This window comes from Cygnus atratus, chromosome 4 (genome assembly GCF_013377495.2).
Source record: "Cygnus atratus isolate AKBS03 ecotype Queensland, Australia chromosome 4, CAtr_DNAZoo_HiC_assembly, whole genome shotgun sequence".
NCBI classification, from domain to species: domain Eukaryota; kingdom Metazoa; phylum Chordata; class Aves; order Anseriformes; family Anatidae; genus Cygnus; species Cygnus atratus.
Genome location: NC_066365.1, coordinates 45,370,099 through 45,395,004, shown reverse-complemented (window position 1 = coordinate 45,395,004; position 24,906 = coordinate 45,370,099). Strand labels below are relative to the sequence as shown.

Sequence of the window (24,906 nt, the reverse complement as noted above, 5' to 3'; positions counted from 1 at the left end):
CTGGGCAGCAATGAGTAATTGCAGCTTTCACGGCATCCTTGCCCACGTGGCACAGTGCCCTTAGATTTCCGCAGCCGTGGGAAGCTCAGTGCTCCGTGTTCCATACCAAACGTATCCCACAGACTAGAAAGTGTCTTTAAGAACCCCACTTGGTAGTTTCAAGTTCTTCCAGGTGAACGGAAAAACTAATTTCTTTGCTCATTTTTTCACAGGATTTCTTGGTGTGCTTGTGCAGGCAAGAACTGAATACATAAGAGTTTCATTCCTTTTCCTGCAGCACTGTTTTCTCTGTCTCCCTAAAAAAACACAGGCCCACCAAAAACACAGGCCCACCCAGGGCACACAACAACAAAGAAACTTAACTTCCATAACACACAACCCAGGCAGACCCCATGGCTTGCTTAGACAAAAACCTGTGTCCCTCTCAGCACCCTTGCATCCTGTTGTGGCCTTAATCCACAGGTAACTATCTATATATATCTATAACTATACTATCTTCAAAGTGTTTGAAACTTCTTTTCAAATCCTACGTAAAGTGATATCTCTAGCTGCTTTCACTTATGTTGTGCATTTTTTTTTCTAAGCGTTTATTAAGTTATGCATACACTAAAATTAACTGTGGATAACTGAACAACATCTGACAACTGCAAACCAAGGCAATTCCTTTGGGGATACATGCGCCTGCTCCCCACCAAAGACTACCCAAGCTTCTTTTTATTCAAGAAGCCACATATCAGGGGACACTCCGAAGTTAGTTTGGAAGCTCTTCGTCCATTCAGATACCTGACAAACAACCAAACCTACAGGGTTAGGCGAGGTGGGACTTGCCATCGGGGCTAAGTGACAAAGGCACCCAGGTTTCTGCCAAACGAGCCTCACGCTCACCTGAAGCACACGTTCGTCCAGCCGTATCGAGAACCTTATCCCTCCTTCATCGCCAAGCCGGTTCATAAGCACACTCTTCTGAGAGCCTTGCAAAGAAGCCAAGCCCCAAGCTGAAGGCGCTAGCACTCACTGCAAGCCTCAGGCACAGGAGGTCAGTGCAATACCTGCATGGCCAGCAGCTGAAGCCCCGCTTTTAAGCGGCCCTTGGTGACACAGCTGCTGCTGGAGAAGGCAATCAGGCAAGTAAGACCCGTCGCTCCCCGTACACAACTGCTGTCACCTGCACTCCACTCCCCTCCTGCTGGTTGTCAGCACCCTGCCTCCCCTGCGCCCCTGCTTGCACAAGTCCCCAGCAAAACAGCCGTAGCCGACCTTCCAGCTGCCACACACCGCTGCCTGGGGACTGACCTCAGCCATTACACAATCTGTTTTTGCATCCCCCAGCTACTGCTGCCCAGCATAATAAAAAAGGCAAGGCACTTTTTAGACCTTGCTGGGTGTTGGTGCCAATGAAAACTTGCCCAGCCGCCCACCTCGGCGCACCTCTGAACTCACAAGTCCCACGGCAGCGCTGCGAGTGCCCCTGCTTGGCACATAACGCCAGGGTCTATGCCCAGCAGCTTACTGCAGGAGTACCTACCAGCCTGTTACAAACTCATTTTAAATAATAAATAAATCTAAAAGCCAGGATCTGCATTTATAACTGGTTTTAAGGTATTTCTCACTAATGCAGCAATCATTGTTATGACCTAAATTGCCTTAAAATGAAAAAGATACCTTTTTTTTTTTTTTAAGGCCCCACCACCCAGAAAAAACTACATTTTAGCTGTATCAGCAGACATGACTAAGGTATTTATATGCAGCTGGAAAACTAGTGCAATACAGATTAAGGAAATGAAACTGTACCTAGAGCCAGTGAAGTGATGGAACATCTGCTCTCTCTGGAAAAGCAAAGACGTACGTTTACCTCCTGAAACACTGAAATATTCACAACCCTGCGAGTGGCTTTCAGCTACCAGGTCCCTGCAACAGCGGTGGCAGGCAAAGCTCCATGGGATGAGTGCTTTGCCAGGGACTGCTGCTGGAGGCAACCTGGGCACAGGCGGCTGCTGGGCAGGCAGGCCATCCCTCTGCTGGGAAGCAAGCAAAACAGATGCCCACACAAAAAGTCCTCTGAATTTTCAAGCGTGCACTTGAGCACAGGCTACTTCATTGCCTGTGGTCCTCTCTCCACTCTCACTCCATTTTTTCCTGTAGCTGCTCAGTGTTTTATTTATAACCCCGCCGAGGCTGTGCTGTGCTTCAGCTTCCCACGTGAACAGAGCAGCAGTAAGCCCAAGTCTTCCTCAGGCTTCTTCCCTGTTTGTCTTCTGATTCACAGCGCTGTCAGCACCTGCAGCTTCATTGTGTTTCGTGCAGACAACGTGTTGCTGGATGCAAAGAAAAACCCAAATTTTTGTCTACTTCCATCTGCAAGCACTTGGACACTTCTGATACAGCAGGGCACTTGTCAGGAGAACATAGGCTCTGCTCACTGAGATAACAGCATCGTCACCTTTGGGGTCAGGTGAGAAAAGGCAGCCACCTTGCAGTACTTGTCCCTACAGACATCTCTCCCGCCGAACCCTGATGTGCTCAGCATCTCCCAAGGCTGCTGATCACAGCTTTCTTTAAGCACTTAATAGACAAATCTCTCAAGCCACCTTCTCGCTGGCTACCCACACAGTAGTGAACTTCATCACGCGCACCAGTTCTTTCCTGGAGAGCATCTATTGTTCGCAGCCACCCTACATGAAATGCCTTTATGCTCTCCCTGGATGTTTGCGACACACTGGGGACCTGCTGGACACAGTTCATAGAAGAATAGTTGTTTTTTTTTTTCCCCTTCAGCTGGTTCCATTCTTCAGCAGCCATTTGTTCCATTGCTGGCGTTACCACTGATGGGCGAGAACCATATGCATTGTTCTAATGTCTCAGAAATCTTTTGGCATTTTGTCGTCTCATTTATTCAACATTATTATTCTATTGTCAAACACTAATTTAAAAGCATCTACACACTGAGAGCTCAAGAGAATTCTGTAAAAAAAAAGCCCCTTTGTTCCTGTACCATCCACAGAGCACATCTTCCTGAGCTCCACTGTGAACTGCCTAGGGTTTTAAAAACAATAGTGGCTACAGTCTTTTATGAGAAAGCTCTGCAAGCCAAACAGAGAAGTTAATGCCATTTGCAGATGTACACTGAGTCTCACAAGCTGAGCCAGGCAAAATAATGCCAGCAAATAATTATCCTCTGAAGAAAACGGAGAATGTGAGGAACGGTGGTTAACAGATTCATGGATTTCTTACCAGCTCCTTTGGTCCTGCAAGTCCAGCTCTTCCTCCCCACACCTGCTGTGAAGCCCTGGTCCTGTTCTCTAGCCGCTCGTTTAACACACTCTTCTCTCCATCTCAGGTTACTGTCTTGGAGCCTACACACCACAGCTAGTATTTCTCCTTCAGGCCCCTCTGACCACTTCACCTGCCCTCCCAAGGTCTAACGCTTGCACTTGCCTCCCAACTGCCGCAGCATCACATTCAAGGCCCTCATCAGGAAGACAGTGCAGCTCTGCACACCATGTGTAACCTCTCCGAATTCTCCCTGCTTGCACCCCTGGCACTGCCAAGTGACAAACATCAGCCAGACCGATTCATGCTTGTACTACTGGCCCACAACCAGTTTCCCACTGGGATCCCAGTACTGGGCACCTTTCATCTCCTCTTGCCCTTCCAGCAGTGCTCCCGCTCCAGCAGTACAGACACAGCAGGACAGGGGCGATGGAAATCCCTCATCCACACCCCGCAGACGTGGATGCCCCAGACCTGACAGGCGGATATTGCCAGCACAAGCCATGTGCAGACGGTCCTGGAGGGCTCTTCATCCCTGCCCCCCTCCTCCATTTCCTCAGCTCTGTTCTCCTCTGGGAGCACAGTACGATGGGATGAGGAGGAGCCAAGCAGGAGCATGCTGAAATCAAGCTTTTCGAAGAAAAGATGGTCTTGACAGAAGTCCTGCGTTCCCATGTCCCTGTAGCACACCGCAGACTGCTGACAGAGACCCCTTATCACCCAGACACACGCAGAGGCAGCAGAATGAGCAGGACCCCGGCAATGGAAAGGACAAGGAGAGAGACATCTGTGGCACAGGCCCACACCGCTCATGTTGGGCCAAACTGCTCCATTGGGGTTCCAAGAACAGCAGCGCGCTCACAGGCATTTTTAACATGACGTTGGGATTTTCATCAGGACCCAGGTAACAGTGAGAGTGCTGTCATCTTCTGGGAAATGGTGAAAAGCAGCAACAATCCAACCCAGCACACCTAACTAACTAAACTTCTGCTTAGTTAAACACTTGGTAAGAAATGCTTACTTTACTTAGCATTCGAGTCAACCTATCAAAAAAATACAAGAATACAGCTGTGCTGCCAACATCAGCCAAGAGTGGGTGTCTTCATTGTACTGCTCTGTGCTTTGTGGCAGCTAAATCGACTAATTAGCTTTATTCGCCATATTAAATGCCCCGATTTAGATATTAGACCAGCCATTTGAGAATTCAGAGCAGTAGATGTTTTCTTCACTCAGTTAATGGGATACTTCTTCCCGATGCAGCAAAGGGACATCAAAATAACCACTGTTTACTGGACCAGCTATTACACAACTAAAACAAACACTGACCCGCACTTACGCTTTTGGAATGGGATGCAAGGTGTTCCTCACAATCACAAACACATTCACACTCCTTGTGAGAAACAGCCCCCAAAACGCAGGGTCATAATGCGCTGATCCCAAACCCCTGAGTGCACGGGTGGGGAAGGCAGGGCTGCGGTGCTCCCATGTCCGAGTGGTGTGGGCAGCGCAGCACCAAGAGCCGGGACCTGCTCCTTCACCAGAGACCGAGCTGCAGCCGCCAAGAGCCAGCGACAGCCCCGGTGTTTGCTCCAGAAGGTCATTAACTCTCTTGATTGAAGCAAGTGCTTCAGTAGAATTGGGAGACTATTTTAAGGGGGAAAAAAAAAGCCCACCGTTTCCTCCCTGGCATCTCCACAGCACAAGGTACGTGAGCCCCTGACTGCAACTGGCTGAGAACAGCTGAGTTGCTCGTAAAATGGTAGGTTTTACTTGTGTCCTGGTGTGAGCCAGCGGGAAGAAACGTATTGTAAGCATTTCTCCTTACTGTCACATTATAAAGTACCGAAGATTTATTTTTCACTGTTCCCTCCACCTCACCTCTTCAAAAATGAGGCAATCAGCCAGAAAATTGTAAGCCAAAAACTTCAGTGTATCAGAAAGGCTGACACAGAGGCTCTGTATGCTTTATTTTTCAGCTGTGGCTAGTACCTCCTTTTCCCAGATAGTGCTGGTTATATAAATGACATTATATAAATACCGAAAGAAAATTAAGAAACACACCTGGAATAACAATCAAACCCAGGAAGCAAAAGGAAAAAGATCTTCTGTTGATCTGAGGCTAGTTAAACACAACATAAATGTTTTACAACCTAGGCTGTGAATGAAATCTAACGCTGGACTCCTTCCAGACTAATCCGTGAATTCTCATAGCAAAGGGCATTGCTTTGGGAGCCCGCTGTTACACACGTTGTGCTAAGCTTCCTCCCCGAGTAGCCTTCCATTCCTGGCAAGATACCTGGGGACACAAGAGCTCTGATATCAAATGGAAATTCACCATTTTCTCCATTCCGCCAATTTCTCCCCTTAAAAGAAACGCAGCACTTTGGATGCTCGTGAGACTGATTCCAAGAACAGCTCAAGGAAGGTTACAGCAAACGAGCTTTGCTTTGCTGCATCTCCTCTCCTTGCCCAGCGCTGCCTTACGCCTCACCTGAGCTCAGCAGGTCTCACAGATCCATCTCCTCTTTATCCTTTTCACCAAATCACTAATGGGAGTTGCAACTAACACCGACCGATTATGGCAGTGTTTCTTATGAGGCGCTTTCTCAAAACGTTTCTTTAGGCAATCTTCCCCCTGTCGAAATGGAGATTTTTGTAATGCACAACTTCTACACTTCTGTAAAAATTTATGTAGCACAGCTTCTGTCTCACAGGAAACTTGTTTTTTTATGTTGGACTTGAGACTAAAGACAAAGAGGTAATACTGCCCTAAACCACGGGGATCAGGAAAAGCTGGGAGGCTCACTCTCGGGCTCTCCATGGTTACTGATTCTGTATTAGAAAGGACAGATTTTATCAAAATGAACTGAGCAACCACCTAGTTTTCAGTTTACCTGTAAGTCATTTGCTAAATATGCTTTTGGCTCGCAGAAGCTAGACAGAGTGGCAGTTATCACTGGTACACAACAGGACAGCTATCCTTCGTACGCCTGGGGAGGAACTCTGGCACCTCAATACTCGGCAGCAAAGTGGCACATGGTAAATTTAATACCAATGGCAGTCCCCAATTCTTCCACAACATCCTTTCTCCCCATAAATATTAACCCTTTCCTTCAGATGTGCAGCATTACTTAGCGCACTTGAGGAAAGGAAAAGGAAAAAACTTGCAAGCCTCCCACATGCTCCCTGGGCTCCAATACAGATGAACACTTTCACGTTTTTTCTGGCTGCTCACTCACTTTTTTGCACCCTCCTAGAGCACTTGTGCTATTTCATGTGCATTTTTAGGATACAAAAGCTCCAACTAAACAGGGAAGAGAAAAAAAGGATTTGTCCTCACCAAAGACCAAGTGGGGAACAGGGGCTGGGGGGTGTCTACGCTCATTCCAGCAAAACGACCAATGCATTGCTTACTGTAGTAGATATAGGACACAGACATGCAAGTTTTTAATTGCTCCACATCCTTAAAGTGCCGAGTACTGTCCCTAGGCTGGAGCAGCCAATCATCAGAGTAACAGAGACCAGCAAGTTTGCCCTAAAGCATCAGCCTGCTGCTTAAATCAGAGTCTCACATCCGTTTGTCCACAACCCACATTGCAGCAGTGTTCAGTTCGTGTCAACAGGCTTCTGAAACACGTGCCTGGGCTGTGCAAGTCCTCACCACTGCCTCTGTGCTTCTGGTCACCGTTCAGGAGCTCAAAGCATTTGCTTTTTCTTGGAGACACTGCAGCTACTCAAAGCAGGAGCTCTTTGTGGGTAGTTGCACAGGCAGTGAAGGAGTGTAATGGGTTTTATTCAGCAGCCCAGCAGTAACAGAGAGTGCTTTTGTTAGTCCAACTTTTGTGCTAAGTCTGCTTAAGAGGATGTCCCTCCAGCAGGGGAAGTTAATTTAGCTGCTTCCATCACCATTCAGCCCTTGGCCCCTGTTGTGAGGCTGCCAACACCAAACCCCCTGTGACGGCCACTCTCATGAACTTGTTCTGTACAAGGGGATTGCAGAGGTCTGCCTCAGCTTGCCAGGGCATATGTGGCAACCCAAAGGCCCTAATAACAAGCACATTCAGGAAGGTCTTTCATCCGCAGCATCGGTATTACATAGCATGCCTTCACCCTTTGAGCTTGCATAGGATCCAGGTCATTTTCCATCATGTTCACAGAGAAGAGCATTTACACAATCCCGCTGAACAGAGCTGAAATCAATGGACTTGTACAAATGCTGCTAAAAAATTATCAGTCCTTGGTTACTACAGCAACTGCATGGAAGAGGTCCCTTAGCAGTATGTGAGAAATAAGCAAGCACACTGTCCTGGTTTCAGGTAGGACAGAGTTAATTTTCCTCCTAGTAGCTGGCAGGGTGCTATGTTTTGGATTAGGATGAGAAGAGCGCTGATAACATGCTGATGTTTTAATTGTTGTAGAGCAGTGCTTACACCAAGCCAAGGACTTTTCAGCTTCTCGCTCTGTCCTGCTAGCGAGCAGGCTGGAGGTGCAGCAGGAGCTGGGAGGGGACAGACCCAGGACAGCTGACCCAAACTGGCCAAAGGGGTATTCCATACCATCTGACGTCATGCTGAACAATATATAGGGGTGGCTAGCCGGGGTGGGGGGCCGGCTGCTCGGGGATAGGCTGGGCATCGGTCAGCGGGTGGTGAGCAATTGCATTGTGCATCACTTGTTTCATACACAGTATTAGTAGTAGTACTATTATCATTATTATTTTTTTTTCCTTTCTTAATAAACTGTCTCTATCTCAACCTACAGGCCTAATCTTCCTGTTTCTCTCCCCCATCCCAGAGAGGGAGTGGGGAGGGTGAGCGAACGGCTGTGTGGTGCTTAGCTGCCGGCCGGGTTAAACCACAACACACACGTAGAATTTCTTTGAATAGGGATGTTTAACTATGGCCTGCGTGAGATAACACAACACAAATTAAACTTTTGCACACCTTGAACATTGGTTTAACAGCACGTGCTACGCTGGAAGCTGACTGCACCAGCTCCAAGTCAGGAGTTGACCAAATGTCCTGCAATCTGATCAGGCAGGCTTCAAAACACAGCTGGCAGGATTTTGCACCAAGCTAGCTGCAAGCTCCCTCAAAGAGACAGGGGGCAGTACAGTGAATGTCAGGGAGACACAGATGCGCTGGCCACCAAGAACCGAAATTAAGCTGCTGGCTACTTGATGACTTATTAGAGTGCCTATTTTTTCCAGTCTAGCAGCAGCTGCTGGCTGAGTGTAATTAAACCCAGTTTACACAACACATGGTAGTGTACTCGAGAGCTTTAGCTCTGTACGCACACATGGGCAGTGGTGCTAACATTCTCCACTGACACCATGAGGGTTTGTGCTTTGTTCTATTGTAAAAATATTTACCAGAAGACTCACTTCCCAGTTTGGATTGAACAAAGACAGAGAAGGTTGGAAACACAGACATTCTCCCCAAAAAGGCTCTGGGAGAGGAGTTGGGGCTGCAGTGCCTGCCATGTAGGCTCTCATGTGGGATCAGCTGTTCATTATTCTGCGCAGGAGGGATGAAGGCTGCACCTGAGACATCCACGGAAACCAAGGGAGAAGGAAGAGCTGCAAGCCCTGTGAAATGAGGTATGCAGGGAGTCAAAGGGATGGCTGCAGGAACAGGCTGTGGTTTGCAGATGTCACCACTACAGGGACAGACATTAACGCAGCAGCTACATGCCAAGCTGATGAAGGAAGACTGAACACTTCTTGCACTGCACTAAATCCTACAAACCATCTCCAAGGGAAAAGTGAATTTCTATCAGCACCAGTCAGGGGCAAACCACTGAGCAAGAATTGTCTGAAGCTGGCACAGAACCCGTGACTCTGTGCAGCCTTTAGTGACACTCCTATAGTTCATTTGGGACTTAATGCTGGACGAGACACCTTTTTTCTTCCTGTGAAAATATTTAATGCTCCCACAGGGCCAAACCCAAGGCCTCCAAAGTGTTTCAAAGGGACAGAACAAAACCAAGAATTATTGAAAACTCAGGCCCACATTTTTGGTCTGAAAGAAGCAGAAGAGGGGATTAAAGCTGGAATCTGATCACCTCCCAGCTGAGCACCTCAGTGAATGAGTTTGTGGATATTCATCTCAGGCCCAGGACAGAAATTCAATCCTGTGAATTTGAGAAACCGTTCCCAAACAACAGAGTGATGGCATCAGAAACACCACGGTTTCAAAATACTTTACCTTATCACCCTGAACTCTTTAGTACAAAATTCCCATGGGTATCTACTGACAAAATGTATTATACCTTTAATAGCACAGATTTAAATCACTGTGGTGAAAAAAGCATGTCTACAAATAAATCCCTGAAACCTGCAGCAACAGCCAACCGACAAACTTCAAGGCACAGCATTAGAAATGGCAGAACTTTCTACTGTACGTGCAGGCTAAGACCTATCCCTCCATAACACCCTCTGTATTCCTGAAACTTCACTGCCCAAGTTGCATAAGCCCACTTATATTCATGCGCTTGTGAAGCCATTCCCAGAAAACTCATAAAAAAAGGCCCCAAGCAGTTTTGGGGCTTTCACTTCACTTTCAGCATCAACCAGCCACCATGGCCATTTGCTGTGTGAAAGGGACCAGTCCTTAGATTGCTTCACCTGCAGCCATGCCAGGTTTTACCCGGTTTTCTCAGGTAGAAAACAAGCCAAGGAGAACAGGAGATTCTGCTACTCGCATCAGACAGGATGCAGCCCTCCTCGTCTATTCTGAAACTCATTTAGTCAGAGGGTTAACAAGTTGATTTAAAACTTGAGACCTTATGTTCAGTGAATGAAGACCAAGAATGATGAGAAAGGAAAAAAATGCACTTGCCCTAAATAGAAAGACATGTCTCATAGAGGCTTCTCTTCCTTCAACTAAGTGTTTCAAGAAACAGGAAAAATCATGACATCAGGAACACAGAGCTAACCCAAAATGTGTTCCAAGTTTGCACGATGCATGCAAAGCTGAAAGGAGCGGTACCTTTCTGCAGTGAGCGAAGTCAAAAGCCATGCAGGGAAAGGAAATAAGGGCGAGTTCACGCTCTGGCTGACAGAACAACAACAGGAGAGCGAGAGCAACTGGGCTGCAGCTGCACGGAGCTCGGCACCATGCTCTGCTGCGGCCTGCAGCGCTCACGGCCCCAGAACAAGCGCTCCACCAGCACCAAGTATGCAAGTGGGGACAGAGCCACTTACAACGAGACCCCTTCAAACATCTGAAAAACGGGGTCGCTATTTGCTCTTTACTTGGTATTTTAGACAAAATTCTAAAGGCCCAGCTGGCAGCCTTTGATCAGGAACACCCTGGAGCATGTTACTGTTAGAGAAGTTGTTGGCAGCTGACTGTATTTGCAGTACACCAGGGCATTTGGCTTTGTTAAAATCTTCATCCAGCATCCAACACGGTGTCCTTCCGTTCCACTCCATCCATGGGAACGGGTTCAAGTGTATTTTACAGTTTTGTTGTGGCTTTTTGTTTGTTTGTTTCTTTTAGTTTTCTGTTGTTGAGGGGGACGGAGGAGAAAGGTGGGGAATTTTCTTTTTTTTTCCTAACAGTTGTGAATTCATCACCCTCCCAAATCAGTATTCAGTGCTAGAAAGCCTTTCTGGTGAACCCCTTCATAATCAGGGAGCATCACTGGTCATCTCAGGAAAATCCCATATAATTTAGTTCTGCACAGTGAGTTTCTGGTGGAATTGCCAAGAAGCGTGCTTGCTCTGTCAAAACCCCAGATTTCTTGTGACATCTGCATGACTGCTTGATTAATTTTCCCTTCACAGTTGGCAAGAGGTCTTTGAGCAAGACCCAAGCAGCGAGGCGCGCAGAGGGTGGGTGCTGCACATCCTCCTCCCCTGCACGCAAGCGAGGAGCCGCTGTCACCACCCAAGCAACCTGCGGAGCAGCTGCTGTGCTGGTGATGCTGCTGTTCTGTATTTACACTCAAGCTGGTTCCTGTGGATATCCAAAGACGAGGACCAAGGCAAATCAAACTCTCATCCTCCTTACCAAAAATCCTCCATGTAACGGGGACAGACAGCCATTTCTCGTGATGCGGTTCTAACATGCACGTACAATTAAGTTTTCCTATCTGCCCTGCAACATTATCCATTCCTTTTTAACTTGTAAAAAGGCACCATATTCTATTTTTCATCGTATCCGATACTCATACTGAGAGATTTCCCCTACTGACAGACTCTATTTCCATTTTTATAATTATCACGCTAGTTTCTGTTTAACGCATTCATTCCAAGCTTTGTTTTATACTAAAAAACGTAACAAAATTTTGTCACTTGTATCCTATTAATGCCAATAAATGGAATTGGCTGCCCGTGGTGGTTCTTTTTGCTCCACACAAATCGGATTAAATGAAGCACGCATATTTTGCCAGAAAGCAGTACTTTAAAATATTCTGTTTGTACATCAGAGACAGTCTTCCCCTTACAGGCAGACGGTGATTACCTGTACTTAAGATTCCAGCAGACAGTTATTCAGATTCCAAAGACACTCAAATCCCAAGTTTAAGGTTTACACCTTAGCATTGCTACCTACTGTTCCTTGCCAGGGTCTGGCTAAGATCCTGTGAGCAAATGAATGCTGTTAAGCATTACTTAAGCCAAAGAATGAGGAGCATAATAAGACCTAGAGGATAAAAACTGCACACCAGGAAGTTCAGGATGGGTTATCTACTGAAAGAGCAGATCAACCTCAACTTTCAGACACACACCAACAAGTATTTCCTGAAGGCCAAAGTTCACAGTTCTTTGGGATCTCATTACACACCTCAAATTCAATTCCATAAAACCACATAGGCCACAACTGTACAGTGGCAACTAAACAGGTGCCTAAAACAGTTGAGAGTGGGTGAACTTGTCTGTTCTGGTTCATTTACAGCCCCATACCAGTGCTGCTCCATCCAGCCAGGTTACCTCGCTTTGATCCCCAAACCTCATGTCCTCAGCACATAACACCAGGGCTGTGTGACAGCAGAGCTTCCCCACAGCTATTGCACCTGCAAGTTCCGTCCTGCTGCTCACCCAACCACCCAAGTTAACCCTGGGCAGAGGGGAAAGCAAGACAGACATTTTCATCAGCTGCCAATAGACAACAGCTGTACTGTGAAAGAGGGACTGCTAAATGCTGATTTTCTCAGCTGCCCATATTTCGAGCTGGATAGGTGACCTTCAGATCCAGCTTAATGCTGGCTTCCTAAAGCAGAACGGGCTGTCAGGAGTACGGTGACTAGCAGAGGCAGCAGAGAACCAACAACACGATACCCTGAACCACCTCCAAGAGGGAAAACACTACACAGAATCATCAGAAGTCAGATTTCTTCATATGTTATAGGCTTGCTCACTTTTTCACTTTGTCTTCTGGAAGTACCTAGATCAATTTGCTATCCCTACCTGCATCTCCACTAAATGGAATTGCCATCCTTGCCGGATCCCGAGACATTGCAAGGATATCAGCGCACAAGACAGCTGCTGTTCTTACTGATAAAATATTACAAGGGTAAGGTTGTGTTTGATGATAATAAGGAATCAATGAAAATTCACTGACCTTGACTAGAAGAATAACAGGCATGTATTGCTGCTTTTTCCTCTGCTCTCCTTCAGTAGCTCTGTGCCCCTGCAGGCAGCTGATACACGTTGGCAGAGACCTTTCCCCACCGACAGCTAATGACTCAAATGTAATAGTCTGATACCAAGGAGACATATACATATATTCACTACAGCATGCTGTAGCTGCTTATATTTCTAATAGCAAATGAGCATGCTTCACAAAGTGGAAATCATTTAGTTAAAGTGTCGACCTAAGCAGACATTATTTATTTTCTTTACTCCCATCGTACAGTGTGGAGTAATTGCCTAAGTAACAAGGAAAATTAAACTACTATTCACATTTTAAAGAAAATGTACAGCATTGAAGAGGCTTTCAGGGTGGAGCGTAGCTGCACTACCTAAGCGTTCCCTAGGCTTCCAACCTTAGATGCTATCGCACTGGGGGAACTTGGTGTGCTGACTCTAAGGAACAGGACAGAGCGTAGAGCAGAGTGGAGACACCACGGCTAGGCTCTGTGACAAGAGGGGGACTCGATTGTTCTTGTGCACACCGAGACCGATAAGCTGCACATTCGCTATCCTGAGCCAACGACCTGCCATATTTTTGACAAAATGCTGTACTCTAGTGAACTTTTGCTCATTATATCATTATAATACCAAAACACACCTCCATCCCAAAAGCTACCCACCTCCGAGGTGTGACCACCCCTCACTGAGCACGCGCTCTGAATTTCTCAGAGCCTATACCTTTAAACGAAAGCAAGAAAACTTTTTAGCAATCATAACCAAGATATGCCTGACTAGTCACTCAAGCTCCACCTAAAAGATAGAAAATAATATAAATTGGCTTAAGAGAAAGGGGATGTTAGGGAAGATACCATCACGAGGGATACCTTCTGACTTCTGGGATCAGTCGACAGGCTGAGCCTCTCTTCCCCCCCCCCCCAACCCCCCCCTTAGAGACACCATAGTTTAAGATTTGAATATTCTGGGCGTCTCAGTGGAAACTTAGAAATCTCTACAGAGTCTTTGTGCCTTTTAACACGTTAATAGCCAGGCTGTGTATCTGTGTATTTCACGCATGCTAGCTTGCTTTTGCAGACAGTAAATTATCGCTGACAATCCAAAGAACCTGTGTGTACCTGTTGTGGTAATAAATTGCACTTAATTGCATTGTTCCTAGCCGTGATAGTTCTCACTGAACGCAACTAGAGTGAGGGTGTGCTACGTTGTTGGTGAATCCTTGACCTTGATAGTTCAGTACCCTGAATCCGACCAGACCCGTAACGGTTAATTGGCTACACGCCTTAACGCAACATACAGTCACTCCGAGATTAAAATCTGACAGGCAATCCTATTTTTCTGAAATTCAGTTTCATCCACATCTCCTTCACTTCCACACATACAAATGTCACGGTGTAATTTTTGGTGCGGAATGGACAGAACCCAAGCCCAAAATTTAAAGCAGACTGGTTCTCAGGCATTCACTAAATTCACACCACAAACTGGAACCTGCATTTCCCAATTTCACAACAGGGCTATGCAGATAAACTCAGTGGCTTGCCCTGTCCGCTCCTACCCACGTTCTTCCATCTTCTATAAATGCACGCACGAAACAGAGCATTTCCCAGGACCAGGAACCATACCTCTTTGCCTGCTTCCAAGCACAAACAAACAAAAAAAAAGGCAAAATACAAACTACAATCTGACTTGGGAAAAAAAAACAAACACCCATTGAACTGTCTTCCATCCCATTAATCCCATTACTGTCTAAATGTGTGGCTGTACTGTATGCAGACTGTGCAATCCAGTAGTGAAGAAACAGGTATTCGTCCTAAACACAGGTGCCACAGTACGCTGCCAATATAATAATGGCAAAATGCTGCTCTCCATCTCCTAATGACCTCCTCACGCACTGGAAATTCGTGCTGTCAGTTGACTTCTTCGCTTTAGTTCTCCACTGCCAGAACACCAGGGTTCCTACAAGGTCACATCGATTTTCTTGTCAAAGTGAATGCAGCAGATCCTTATACGTAGTTAATGGGAAAAACACCTTTCTGTACCTGGCATCCAACTTGGGACATATTTCAGCAACACACATGTACCATTTGACTGACCCTCATTTGGGCTGGGGTTCATTCATCTTCCAAGCCTAGCAGAATATTTTAAATTATACTGCTGGTAGCACTTGTTTTTTCTTTAAACCTTTTCATCTGTACGTATCTTTATAAACTACTTCAGATTAAAGTGGAAAACTCAAGCAAAAAACTATTAGCTATTTAATCAACTGCTACCAAACTTATCAAAGCAATCCAAAGACTGGAATAACCACCTCCATTTCACAAAAGGAAAGCAGCAAGGTTAATAGCATCTTCTGAGGTCATCCCACTGGTCAATGGCAGAGAGATGAAAACAATTTGGGGTTCCTAGTGCTGTGCAATGCTCCATGCTTTTTGACACCTCTCAGTAAGCGACAAAATCCTCAAATGCATCTAAACATATTGCCAGATGTCAAGTGCTATGAAGAAGAGCTGTACTTCCTGAATTCTAGCCTCCGGCTCATAAACACTTTTATTTTGATGTCTGCTTTTCAAACTCTTCATTACCAAAATAACTATAGTGAAAGATACATTTGATTCCCCAGAAATTATTATTTATTGGATATTCACAAACCATTGATACTAATGTGTAAAGCATAAACTTGCCATGGGTTATTTAATCAACCTATGCAGCCTGGCATACTTTTAAGGGTCAACAGCTACTAAGGCTGGCATGTGAAATCGGTGCTCTCAAAGCTGCTTGTACAAGAACCGTCTCTGGGAACAATTACCTGAAGACCGAATGGTTTTCTTAACACATGCACCTTAATGCAGGCTGCAAAGCTTGATGAATTGTCACGGCCTGTGCCATGCAGGACGCTGGATTAGGTAGGTCTGACATCTCTGAACTCACCACTAAATCTCCATAAACGCATACCATCAAAAATTTAGTAGGCATCAATAATATGCATAAGATCATATGTTTGAGTATCTGCACAGATGTAATTCTCAGAGCATTTTCTAACATCACGAGATGATTAACAGCTAGGACTACCGTACTCCTGCAGGTGCTAGCACAAGGTCTCTCAGCTTATTATCACAGTGGCTCAGAGCTGCCCTAGGCTGAGCGGCAAGAGTTATTTACTCTGTTCTTATGGCACTCTAGAGACAGACAGCCCTAAAGCATGCCTGTAAAAAAGCTAAATAAATAGCAAAGTAGATGAACATTAAGGAGCAGTAAATTACCACCAGAGAAGCAGGCAGCAGACACAAGTCTATTCCACGCTACAGGTGGCAACGTATTCAGGCTGCACTCTTAGGGGATTTCCTATCCAGGAAGGCACACAGCTGTGGTACTCCAAGATTTTAAACAGCAGAAAAATAAGCAGTACCTTTAAAATACAGTGTATTCATCTGACTCAAGTAAGCGCATCGGACCGATTTTTACTACTTGAACTTCATTTGGACTATGCTCCCTTAAAAATGCTGCGATGAGAAAACCCGACCTGAAAAGGAAGCTTTAGAAGCAAGTGTGGTTGGAGAACCATGTTAATTGCCAAGGCCTGATTCTGTTCTGTGGTCACTGCCAACAAAATCTCAAGTTGTATTGAGTCTGTGACAGAGATGGAGAGGTTTCTTGAAACGTGAGACAAATCTGCTCGTATGAACTTAGTTCTCTCCCTCACCTCCCATCCCATCTCCTCCTTTCACTTACCAACGGCTTGGTTTCATCTTCATCTTTGAAATAGTACAGCTGGTCCCCCTTGAGAACAAACCAGCGCGTGTGCCAGGTCTTGACGAAGCCTCCTTGCTTCCGCAGCCACCCACACTTAAAGGCGCTGTGCCGCCCGTGGCTCGGAGGAGGACTCTCTGCAGGGCCAGTGTGTTCGTCCATACTGGGCCTGGGCAACTCTCCTGATGAGAAAGGAAGGGGAAAAGGAAAAAGAATCAGATCATGAGCCCAGCAGAAAGCTGTTCCTTTCAACACAGCTGAGAAATGAACATGCCCCGACTACCAGAGAGTGCTAGCAAGGCATTTACCGTCTGACTGCTTACTCTCATACAAGCACCCATCAGCTGTGTGAGTACTGCTCACCTATAGGAGACAGCAACAACAACGAAATGAGTTGTTTAAAAGCAGGCAAGAGGCAAAAATTGCTTCAATTACAGCGTATAATATCTCCACAGGCAGAGGAAGACATGAGCTATTTCTCACACTGAGTGCTGCTGGATTACAGGCACTGAGAAGGAATGAACTAACAGTACGTCTTCATACCAAGGAAGGCAGGATGCTTCCCGCTGCCAGACAAACCTCTTAATATTCCCTGACAGGCTTTATCACACCAAATAATAAGGCTTCTGTTTTTATTTTATTTTATTTTTTTAACTATTGTCACTGGTATTGTGGACAGTAAATATAAAAAATAGCTGCATATCCCATGCTATAACCAACCCCATGACTGAAATTGGTGTGTCCAGCTATGCCTCTTTACAGACATTTTGCCAATCATACAAAATGTTAGTGCATCAACTCAAGGCATGAGACGTGTCCAAACCAGCACTGAAGGGTGGAACTGAACTGACAAATTTTCAAGTGGCTTTTTGACTTGTTAAAACTATACTTGTTACCATATCTGGACAGTCACAGACATTCTAGACAGATATTTTACATACAACTGTGTAGTCACATGCTAAATCTTGATGGTCAAAAGGCTTCTCCTGATACCTTACCAAGTTTAGAGCTCAGAAAAATCAAGATTTTCTCGGTCGCACGTTGTGATATTCTCAGTTGAAATACAAGTCCAACTGAGACCCAAGTGTGCCAAATTGCATATACTTAAACAGAATAAAATGCAACCAAAACCACAAAAGCGCCAGCGTGCAAAATGAACGGTGAAATTTCAGCGTCTGAGTGCCTGAAAGACAACCTCTTTCTTCTCCTGGACAACCACCAGCAGCCATCCTTGCCCAGCCAGGAACCTGCACAGCTGCTAGTGCCTGGGCAGGCTGGCTGCCTAAGGACTTTTGTTGTTTCTACACATCCAGGTGGAAAAAGAACGAAATAACCCAGACCCTGCAAGCAGGAGAAGTTTCTGACTAGGATTATCTAGGCACAAGCTTTCTGTTGTGACTTTGGCAAAAGATATTGGTGACTTTGTGCCCAGCACTCCTGCTCTGTTCCCTGATAGAAACAAGGCTGTTAATGAGCACGCTAACAGGTACCAACGGTGCAGAGGTTTGTGCTCGGCTTTTAAGGAACATGAGGAATGGGGATACACATTCACTTGATAGAGTAGACGATCCCTTTGACAATTAGCACCAGTTTTTGTCTGGGTATTGCTACATCAATGTAAAATGAATAGCAATTGTAAGAAAGCAAGAGGAAATAACTGGAGAATGACAGCTTCCAGCCAGGGATGTTTTTCAGCATGTTTTTCCTTTGGTTCCTTTCTTCCTACCCTTCACACTTATCCTCCTTTGGAACAGCTGCCCAGCTGCTGTCTCTGCCGTGGTTCCACTGCTGCTTGTTGTAACTGAGCTCAGCCTTTTACTCCACCCCTGCTTTGGGCTGGCTCTTGGAAGCTGCCCCCTGTGGTTACAACCCTTAACGCGCCTGCCCTGCGCCACAGTTTTTGCTGCAAAGTGCAATATCAGAACTTCAATCGCTTGAAGCAGAAGCATCTCAGAAGCATAAAAGAAAATGGGTCTCCTCCCTGTTTGGGGTTCACCTGAAGTTATTTGCAATAAGCAACGACTGGATCATCTTCAATATATGACCTCAAGCACACGTGGCAGGTTTTCAAGACAGGCTCACACCCCGCCTCTGCTCATCACCCGTGTGCAGTGGAGGTGTCAGGAACCAGGACAGACCTACCTGTCCTACACGAGGCCACCCTCTCTGACAGAAAATGCACCTAACAAGTACTCAGAGTTTCTCCATCCCAGCAGAAATCTCTCGGACACTGCTGGCTTTTGGGGGGGGCAAAGCAGAGGGGGAGAAGCAGCTCTCTAGCTCACGTCCTCAGGAAGCCAACTGGCAAACATTTTAAGGAAAGCATTGCAGCCAGCAGGTAGGTTGTTACAACTTAGAAAAGGACAAAATGATTTCCACGGGCCACTCCTTGCTCCTTGCTATGCACCTGCAGAAAATCCCAATCCACCTCTGCTGCCCAGGCTGGCCTGGAGGGAGGAGAGGAGGAAGAGTTTAAGCACAGCGACTTCTTCTCTTGGCGCACTGCGAAGGAAGCCAGGTCCCTACTGCGCCTGGACCACAAACAGGCATCCAACCGCCTATGAAACCCCGGGCTGCAAGGCGCCTTGCTGCTCCACTCCACCCAGACACGGCACTGCTGCTGACACCAGGACACAAGCCAAGTATGTGCATTTCAGCTAGACAGCCAACATGTTGATTGATCTGTGCCTCCTTGCTGATAAATATATCAACCCTTTTCTGTAACACTAAAACACAGGAAGCGCAAGAGCAGTCTCCAAGCAGTAAGTCCTCGCAGGTAGTGGTAAGATTTCCTTTAGATTAATGCCATATTATATCCTTAGACACTTTCTGTACACAACCGCCATATTATTTCTTTTATCAGTGAACTGATTCTCTTCAGCAGTTAATTTCAGCCACCTGACCTGTTTTTGGTGCACATTATTATATTTAGACACAAGACTACATTTTTCGTTGTTGTTTTCCACCACTCCTTTGCTTTCAGAGTCTGCCTACAACAAACCAGACTGAATCACAAATTCCAGCAGCTGGCTCACTTTCACCAGTTGTTTTTACAGCTGCTTCAACACCAAGATCATAAAAACAAACTGCAGAAATATCAGGGTGCTGGCAGTGCTGCAGGGAACAGCGAGGTGCAAACAGCATGTAAATAACACATGAACACGTGTGGAATTATATCAACACACTGCGAGTCCTCTCGCTCCCATGAGACCAGGCAGAAAGACACTATGTTTTCAAGCACTGAAAAAGCGTATTCCTCAAACCCATCTTCTGAATGGGAAACACAACTCATGCCTTCTGCGAGAGCTAACGCCACTGACGTGGCCTGCCTCCAGCATAGGGAACGAGCAGAGCTGGACAAATCCTGCGCAGTCCGTTCACTCTGGGCTGGCTGTGGGCAAGCTCTCCTGCTGTCATACGGACACGGGGAAACACAGAACTTGGCAGCTCCCCCAAGTCCCAGCCCTTTGCCAGGAAATCATCAGAGAAAGTTATTACAGCACGACAAATCCAGTCGCAATGCAACCCCCGGACTGCACCAAGATGTTTGGCACGGAACCCTGATCTTGCTGTGTGATTTTATTCCCCCTCAAGTTTCTCATGGCCCAGCTGGCACACTTCCAGCACGCAAAGCTGCATCAGCTTTCGCCTCCAGCGAGCCTTCTCCATCCCTCACACACCGCAGCAGCTCCCTTGAAGCCCATGCTCAGCCTGGTCCGAACCAGGTCGAGGCACCAAGCTGCCCAAGCACTAGCCCAAACCCGCCCTCCTGCAGTCTGACACAGGCCTGTTCCCCTTCCCCTATTTGTGCCTGCCTGCGTGCCAAATTCATAATGATCTTTGTGACACAAGGGTGCTGTATGAAATGATGTTTCGATACTTCCACCCTTACACGAAGGGATATACCTCATTTTCCAAGCAATGCCTAACTCTCGCTTCCTCTCTGCTGATTTCCCATGAGCTACCTAGAGTCTAAGTGCCCAAGCTGAAGGTTATCAGCTTCTTTCAGGTATGGAGCGCTGCCTCTGAGCAGAGCATTTTCTTTTGATTTTTCTCCATTTAACCTGGTTGAATAACAACTTCGATACCTTTTAGTGTCTGAAAACACCAGCAATGGTTATCTTACTCGTTAACACATCTTAAGACACCAAAATCGCAGCAGCACAGGCACACGTGTGTCAGCAACTGCTGCTGTGCTACTGGCACTAACGCTCCTCGTCACAGACACATCCGGCCCTTCTGAACTCCCCCTTCCCAGTTTTGTCCTATCAGGGACAGGCTGACAATATTTAGCTCGAAAGAATTTCACTTCCAAGGCCTAAATAATTACTTCTCAGGCAGGAAAAAAAATCGTGAAAGCTCTATCATCGGTCAGATTAGACAAGGCCTGATGCAGAGCCCAGCGAAGCCAATGGAAGACTGCACTACTTTGCAGCGCATTCAGGGAGCTGTTCCCAAACCAAGATCCAATACTTCTGCCAAGACATGGAGCTCTTGGTCCAAGGTAACACTTGAGTGCCTGAGCTGCATTCAGTGCCAGAACCACCCTACACATCTTCTTACACTGGCTCAACTTCTATTATCAGCGTGCAGTTTATTTACAGGAATTCAAGCACAACTATACATAGCACAAATAAAAGGGCACCAGAGGCTTATTCAAGACTACTTGAAGGTACTCAACTGCTACCAAAGTACAATGGAAACTGTGACTACTAAATTCCCTTCAGAATGACCCTGGAAAAAATCACCTTCAAAAACCTTTTACCTTAATGTATTCAGGATAGCCTTCCGCCCAAGCTGGCGTGTAGGAAACCCAAGCATGCCAGATGCTCAGTTTCCCTGGTAGAAAGCACAGCTGGGTAACCTGATGTCTTCCCGAGCATCCCCAGAACCTGTCAATTCCTGTTACATAAAGCAAAGCAACCGCAGCACTTCTGTGACTACAGCATCATGTGGTCACGCTGTATTTTGGGCACTTGTCATAGGCTAAATTTTTGCTGTTTAAAAGCAAACAGCAATCTTCAGATAGATGCTTTTTTGTCCCTACATTACTGTTGTGGCAGCAGGAGGCATAGGAAAGGTGCACAGCTAAGAGCCCCTGTCCATTACAGACTCTTCTGACAGCTCCAAGTGATGCTTTAGTCTCACCACTTCCTAATCCAGCTGCCTACTTCTGAGTCAAGAAGGACCCCACCTGTAGAAGGCTAGGAAACTGGCATGCCCTTGCATACAATCCGCCTGGCTCGCTATTCTCAAGTGTAGGTGGTTGGAATATTGTGATTTAGCAGCCATTACCAAGAGTCATGCCACAAAGAAAGGTTTTTAAAGTTTCACGAGGAACTTAGAAGGCTAACAGCACCTCTGTTATGCTTCTGCATGTTACTTGTTATGCACACATCACGTCCTCAGGTTTCTCCTCACATTGCAGCACATGGTGGTGAGACAAGGTTGCTGCTGCCAGTGTGATGGAAGTAAAGGCATGATGAAAGCAGAGCAGTCCCTCATTTTCCTGGTTTCTGCCTGGGCTTCCACTTCAGGTGTCTTATCCTGTAAAAGTGGCAATGCTACAGAGAAACTGCACACAGCAGAAAGTCAGCTGTAACCATCTGGAGAAGCACACAGAACAAGAGACAAGATGGAGAAGAGCCTCTGGTAGCTGAAGGGTCAAGTGATGCAAGATGGACAAAGAAATGCAGAATGGCTGGCAAGCCTCAAGTGGCAATGCTGAGCAGTGAAAAGGTCAGGGAGAAAGTCAAAGGCTGCATCTGGAACAGCAAAAAGATATTCCAGCTCCCAGATGTCACTCCCAACCAATGGGCTACGCTGCCCAGAGCAGCTGAAACTGGAAAACCCCAAATCCTGTTTACAACTTCATACTTCACATGGAGAAAGTGATCACGAGGACAGCTTAAAAACAACTTGATTCACATACGTCACTGGTAAACACTTGAGCATTTACAGGACTAGCTTACAAAAGAATTGATCAAGAGTTGGGTCCAAACATGATCTCAGCAAATCATTTCTCATATAAAAATAATTTCTGGCACTACTCCTCGTTCTAAAAGACTGATGACCAAAAGCATCAAGTGAGGATGTCAGCAGCTCTCTGACAGTGACTAGGCTGCATGCTCTTTTAGGAAAACCAACACAATGGGACTGTCCATGTTGTCCTCCTATTCTCAAAGCAGCTCAGGCTTTAGGTGTTCCCTGCAGAATTGACCAAGAGAATTAAGATGTTATAAATTACATTCACTAAGTATGTGGGCAGGTGGGAAAGAATTTTTAGTTTGTCAACAGCAGCAAAAGCCTTCACCCAAAGCTGCTGCAATTAACTGCTCCCTCCATGCTTTTAACCGACGTGCTCCTTAGAGAAAAAACAAAAAACAAAAAACAGAGGATGAGTCAACATGGAGCCCCATTCATGCAAGATGGGAATAAGAACCCATGAAGAAAGATGGGGGAGAGGAGAAAATTCTTCTAAAACGAAGGAGCACACAGGTCCTGCAAAAAGGGTTTGTGGTTGCCAGAGCATAGGAGGAACATGTGCTGCCTGCACTGCACTTCAAGTCCATCTCTTGTTCAGAGCAAGCACAGCCCCCGTGAAGTCCCAGTGCTGCAGCAGGCGCTGGCTGGCCACAGCAGAGGCTGGGGCTGTGCTTCTGTGGCTGCAGACCCAGTTGGGCATCGCTCCCTACATACCCAGGTTCAGAGCAGCAGCAATCTTCTCCTGGGGGCCTCAGTGGGAGCCACGCTGGTGGTAAAGAGGCAGGCGTGTGCTGTGCGCAGGTGATGAGTCAGGCAGTTTCTTGGCTTGGTCTCAGGACTACAAATTCAGGCAGGTCAGAACCAAAGGGTCAGGTTTGGCACGCTCGGGGATGCATCTCCTTCCATTCCTGCTCGTCTCCGAAGCAGAACAAACATTTGTGTCCTCTCTGCAGGCCAACCCAAGCAGGACCTCAATTTCCAATAGACTTCTGAGCAGAACTCAGTCTAGTTCTAGAGCTTTTCAGAAATGTTTTATGTAAAAGGTAATTGCCTCTGTCACTTGAAAACATGAACCATGCAACACGTTTCCATGCTACAAAACTGGAGACAATATAGCCAACGTTTTTGAAAGCAGATGCGTGTCTTTCCACTGAGAGAGCCAACACAAAATAAGCTCCATTATTTTGTAGTTGCTATTTCCAACTTCTCCCCAGTAAAGCATTAATTCGTACTTACAGAATTCACATTTCAGTTACTTTAAAACCAAGTTTATATTAGAAATTAGAAAATTAGAATTGGAGTCTTAAATCCCTCCTACATATTGCAGAAAGCAGTTTTGAGTCTGTCGTACTACCTCAGTTGTTTCAGTAGAAGATAAGTGATGCTGCAATACTGCTAACTAAGCACTACTACTTCACGGCCCTTTTCATTAAAGCTCCACGCTAATACTGTCTCCACCTTCCTCAGCCAGCCTCTGACTCCCACACCCTAGACTCTCAAAGTCATTCTCATGTAGGAACTGTCCAAATTCACATGGTCCTTGTCCTTTGTAAGGTCAACCTGTGCAAGGATGGTAGCATCTCCTCTTCCAACTGGTGCCTAAAGAACTACTGAAGCCAAAGATGCATCTCTGCCATATCACACCCACAATCTTCAGGCTCTGGTCCCATATCCCATAGCCAAAGGCTTTTAGAGAAGGTGCATTCATCTTTTTGCGTTCACACGTGTCTCTGGCGACTACACACACTGCCTATGAAGTGTGCACGATGCCGAGCCTAGCTGCACACTGCCATCCTCCCCACGCTCATTTGCTCATGGAGCAAGGAAGAAGTAGAACAGAAGTCAAGAGCCTTTTCAGCAATGACCTGGTTATCTTCAGCCACCTGAAATCTAGCAAAAACCCACGTAAACACCTTTCTCCAGCATTGTTCAACCAAAAGAGAAAGTAAAGAGAACATTATATCCTCCATCAAGTAAACAATTGAGAGCCAGGAGAGATGCACGCACACCGCTTAGCTACACTTAACCTCTAAGGTAAACATTTCTTGTTCTGTTCCTAGTTTTTCAGGACTAGCTGTGAAAACACTGCCAACATACCTCCAAGATACACGTTTCCTTTTTGTAACAACCTACATTAACCAGCATTTGGGCTACGCTTTTTGTTCTTCCCTAAATTTGTGAGTGGGCAGACGAGCACGTTCAGATCATGTATGGCCTCAGGAAGGGATTCAGGTTCTTGGGGAGTTGCCGAAAGGCACCGGCTAGCACAGTAATGCATCACGATGCTCAGTGACAGAGTTGCATACAATTAT

At 46.2% G+C, this 24,906-nt stretch overlaps 1 protein-coding gene across 5 annotated transcripts in view; it reads right to left on the bottom strand.

Annotated features, from left to right (window-relative positions):
- The window catches only part of ARHGAP24 (Rho GTPase activating protein 24), a 181,239-nt gene that overhangs the window by 136,089 nt on the left and 20,244 nt on the right, over positions 1 to 24,906 (bottom strand). For 4 of the 5 annotated variants that reach the window (XM_035547646.2, XM_035547653.2, XM_035547664.2 and 1 more), the window contains exon 2: positions 16,592 to 16,791. In XM_035547646.2, the coding sequence (XP_035403539.1) occupies positions 16,592 to 16,791 (200 nt within the window). Of the gene's footprint in view, positions 1 to 16,591; positions 16,792 to 24,906 lie in introns of those variants that run through there. The other variant, XM_050710348.1, reaches the window with a different exon arrangement.